Source organism: Pygoscelis adeliae, unplaced genomic scaffold (genome assembly GCF_000699105.1).
Source record: "Pygoscelis adeliae isolate BGI_AS28 unplaced genomic scaffold, ASM69910v1 Scaffold79, whole genome shotgun sequence".
NCBI lineage: Eukaryota > Metazoa > Chordata > Aves > Sphenisciformes > Spheniscidae > Pygoscelis > Pygoscelis adeliae.
In genome coordinates, this window is record NW_008825532.1 from 2,012,586 (window position 1) to 2,016,603 (window position 4,018).

General features: G+C 61.6%; 1 protein-coding gene across 1 annotated transcript in view; it reads left to right on the plus strand.

Annotated features, from left to right (window-relative positions):
* Positions 1–220: 220 nt before the first annotated feature.
* Positions 221–4,018, plus strand: part of GLRA4 (glycine receptor, alpha 4) — a 6,958-nt gene continuing 3,160 nt past the window's right edge. Inside the window, exons 1-7 of the mRNA XM_009331633.1 lie at positions 221–299; positions 688–755; positions 1,519–1,742; positions 1,875–1,957; positions 2,167–2,307; positions 2,391–2,605; positions 2,901–3,050. Of these exons, the coding sequence (XP_009329908.1) occupies positions 221–299; positions 688–755; positions 1,519–1,742; positions 1,875–1,957; positions 2,167–2,307; positions 2,391–2,605; positions 2,901–3,050 (960 nt within the window). The remainder of the gene's footprint in view (positions 300–687; positions 756–1,518; positions 1,743–1,874; positions 1,958–2,166; positions 2,308–2,390; positions 2,606–2,900; positions 3,051–4,018) is intronic.

A 4,018-nucleotide genomic window follows, 5' to 3' on the forward strand; every position in this document is an offset into this window, starting at 1 on the left:
AAGGAGGAAGGGGTCCCGGGGTCAGCACACTGACTCGGCGCTGGAGAGGATGCAGCGTGGGCACAGCCGTTTCCCCTGGCAGCTGGTGATCCCTGCAGGGTGCCGAAATGTGCCTGCAGACCTGTGGTGCCAGCAGGCAGCTAACTTGCCTCCTCTGCCCCACAGGCTGGTCTCAGGGCGGGAGGAGATTAAAGCTGCTTCCCGAAGCTCACCCCAGCCCATGTCACCCTCTGATTTCCTGGACAAGCTTATGGGACGAACGTCAGGGTATGATGCCCGGATTCGACCCAACTTCAAAGGTGAGGGAAGGACGTGAGGCTCCCAAACCTGGCAGCGATCCACGTTTATGGCTGCCCAAACTCAGGGAATAGGCAGGTATGGGTTTGGGGGCAGGACTGTGACCCATGTCCCTCCGTCCCAACACCGTCCCCAGAGTCCTGGCTGCTCCTGTGATCACAGCCGCCCTGCATGTGCCTGCTTTGCCTGACAGCACGGGCGGCTGCAGTGCTTGCAGGGTGTGCTGGGGTTCACCTCAGCACACTAGGGGCGTGACCCCAGCGGGCAGGGGGAATGCTCGTGTGCATTCATCTGCGCAGCACATGCAGGAGGCGGCATCCCCACGTGTGCCTGTGCGATGCACGTGTCTCTCCGGCCAGCAGCGAGAGGAGGCTTCACACTGTTTTCCAGGTCCGCCCGTCAACGTGACATGCAACATCTTCATCAACAGCTTCGGCTCCGTCACCGAGACCACTATGGTGAGGGTTTCACCAGCGCGACGGGCTCCTCTCCCAGCACCTCAGGGCTGGCGGTGGCTCTGCCAGGGAGCGTGCGGGTCCTGGTGCCCGAGCCCATGGCCGTGCTTACAGGGATCCCTGTGAGTCCTTCTCCAGAGCCAGCCCTGGCACCGTGGTGGGGACATGCAGAGCCATAGCAAATGGCTGTGGCTTTTCTGGGCTTGGCTGTGTGGGCCACATTCTCCATGCCTGAGCTGGGAGAAACACCCTGAAGGGTCGGAGCGAGGCAGCTGGCGGTAGCTCCCTGCTGTTCACAGGCTTGGCAGGTGCCGTACAACGCAAGCAAGCTCTGTGTCCCCGCCATCCCCAGCCTCCTTGGGTGCATGAGGAACTCCTCTGAGGAAGCCCCAGGGGTAAAAATTCCCTATTTGTGCTGCTGCAAAGCCTTAATACCATCAACCATCACATCAACCCCTCATAGGGCCACAGAGCCCTGCGAGGAACGCTGCAGGCAGCAGCTACTGGTCCTCCTCCTCCTTCTTCTCCTCTTGGCTGCTGTGGCTTTGGCTTTTTAATTTCCCCTGGCTGCCGACAGCGTGGGAAGGCTCCTGAGCTGCCCCTGCCACATGCATGGTTAGTGTCACGCAGGAAGCACCTGCAAGGCTGAGCCTCAACTGAGACCCCCTTCCACCTCCTCCTCTATCTCTTCTTCCTCCTCCATCTCTTCCTTCTCCTCCTTCTCCCCATGGGGTGCTCCCGGCTGACATGGTGCCCTCTGCCCCAGGACTACCGGGTGAATGTCTTCCTGCGGCAGCAGTGGAACGACCCCCGCCTGGCTTACCGCGAGTATCCCGACGACTCCCTTGACCTCGACCCCTCCATGCTCGACTCCATCTGGAAGCCAGACTTGTTCTTTGCCAACGAGAAAGGGGCCAATTTCCATGAGGTCACCACCGACAACAAGCTGCTACGCATCTTCAAGAATGGCAACGTGCTCTACAGCATTAGGTAGAACCCTTCTCCTCTGGTGCAGTGCCCAAGTGGGAAGGCGAAGCTTTCCTCTTGCCTCCCACAGGGCAGCTTTCCCCCGCCAACTGCCCCAGCTCCTAGCAACCCCCTCCTTTCCTCTGCCTCCTCCAGGCTGACGCTGATCCTGTCCTGCCCCATGGACCTCAAGAACTTCCCCATGGACATCCAGACATGCACCATGCAGCTGGAGAGCTGTGAGTACCTCGGGGGTTCAAGCTGTGCTTCGTCCCCCCCATCCCATCCCATCCCATCCCATCCCATCCCATCCCATCCCATCCCATCCCATCCCAAGGCTGACATCTCCCTGCTTCTGAGGGAGGTGAGCAGGAAGGAGCAGTCATTCAGAGTGGTGATGAACGGGGTGCGCATGCCCCCGTCCCATGGCTCCCTCCATCCCCTTCAGTTGGCTACACTATGAACGACCTCATCTTTGAGTGGCTGGAGGAGCAGGAGGCTGTGCAGGTAGCAGAGAGCTTGACACTCCCGCAGTTCATCCTCAGGGATGAGAAGGACCTGGGCTATTGCACCAAGTACTACAACACAGGTGAGCACCCCAGAGACCCGCTGCCACCCCCGTGCCACGGCCCAGGTGTCCCTCTTGCCCATCAGGGCCGTCTTTCCCCACAGGCAAGTTCACCTGCATCGAGGTGAAGTTCCACCTAGAGAGGCAGATGGGTTACTACCTGATCCAGATGTACATCCCCAGCCTGCTCATCGTCATCCTCTCCTGGGTCTCCTTCTGGATCAACATGGACGCGGCGCCGGCCCGGGTGGGCTTGGGCATCACCACCGTGCTCACCATGACCACACAGAGTGCTGGCTCCCGTGCCTCCCTGCCCAAGGTCAGCACCAGGGCTGCTGTGCTGCAGCCTGCCCAGGGCACCCGGGGTGCCCACTGCTGTCCCCAGTGCCCCAGGGGCAGCCTTCCCTTGGAAATGACTGGCTCTGTAGCCTCGCCGGCTGGGGCACTATGTGTGCCAAGGTGGGGACATGGCGCTGCTCAGCCAGGTGACCTCTGGCCTGTCTGTCCCAGCTGAGAGGGCTCCTGTACCCCTTGGCAGTGGGGCAAAGCTGGCAGTTGGGGGGATGAGGGAGGCAGGGGGCAGTGGGTCCCTGAGCCCCCTCTCGCCCTCACAGGTCTCCTACGTGAAGGCCATCGACATCTGGATGGCCGTGTGCCTGCTCTTCGTCTTTGCCGCCTTGTTGGAGTACGCAGCTGTCAACTTCGTCTCCCGCCAGCACAAGGAGTTCATACGCCTGCGCCGGCGCCAGCGGCGGCAGAGGATGGTGAGTCCCTCCCACCACTGCTGTCACGACATCTGCCTGTCCTCAGCTGCCAAGGGGACACTCCGGGGCTGCAGGGCCAGTTTCTCAGCAGCCGCTGGGGCATGGTGCGGTGCTGGGCTGTGTCCCACTGCCCAGGGCTTGCAGCCGGCCCCTCCGGCATATCAGGGACCCATGGGGATCGCGGTCCTTCTGCCTGCCTGAGCAGCACAGTGCACAACACGCATGGGTACCCCAGGCCCTGCCAGCATAAACATGCCCAGGGTGCCATCCTCCTCTTGCTGGGACATCCTCAGGCTCTGCTTCCTCTAAAAAAGCAGAAAAATAAAAAGTGAGGGTGAGGGAAATGGCCTTTCCCCTTACCTGCAGCCCCAAACTCAGGCTCCTCACTGTGCCGCAGCGGTGACAGGGGTTCGCTGCTGCGTCAGGGTGGTGAAGCACCAAGGGGACCTAGTGGCACCCAGGGACAGGGCCTGGGCTGCAGACGGAAGCACAGCAGGGCCTGGAGAGGCAGGGTCCAACGCTCACGGGACAGCCCTCCCCTCTGTCAGCCCATCGGCACAGGCATCAGGCCTGCGAGATGCTCAGGGAAAGCACGTGGCTGCCCCACTCTCATTTCTTGCCGTAAGCATACCGCGAGGCACCAGACCTCCATGGAAAACATGAGTACACGTATACACCGCACAGGCCCGCAGCGCCCTGTGCTGCCAAATCCCTTTGGCATGTGCTGAAGATGGATCCCGGTGCCAAGGCACTGCTGGAGGGGCTTTCCCCTACCACGTGGAGCCCCCGTCCCCCACCATCCCCATCCCAGCGCACAGAGCCACTGTTTCCAGGGCCGGGGCAGAGCCATCGGTCACCCGCTGTCCTGTTTCTGTTTGGTGCACACTGTCGGATGCCAAAAGGGCCTGAGCAGCGGGACGGCCAGCCTGGAGTCCCTGCAGCAGCTGAAAGGCCAGCACACCCACGCG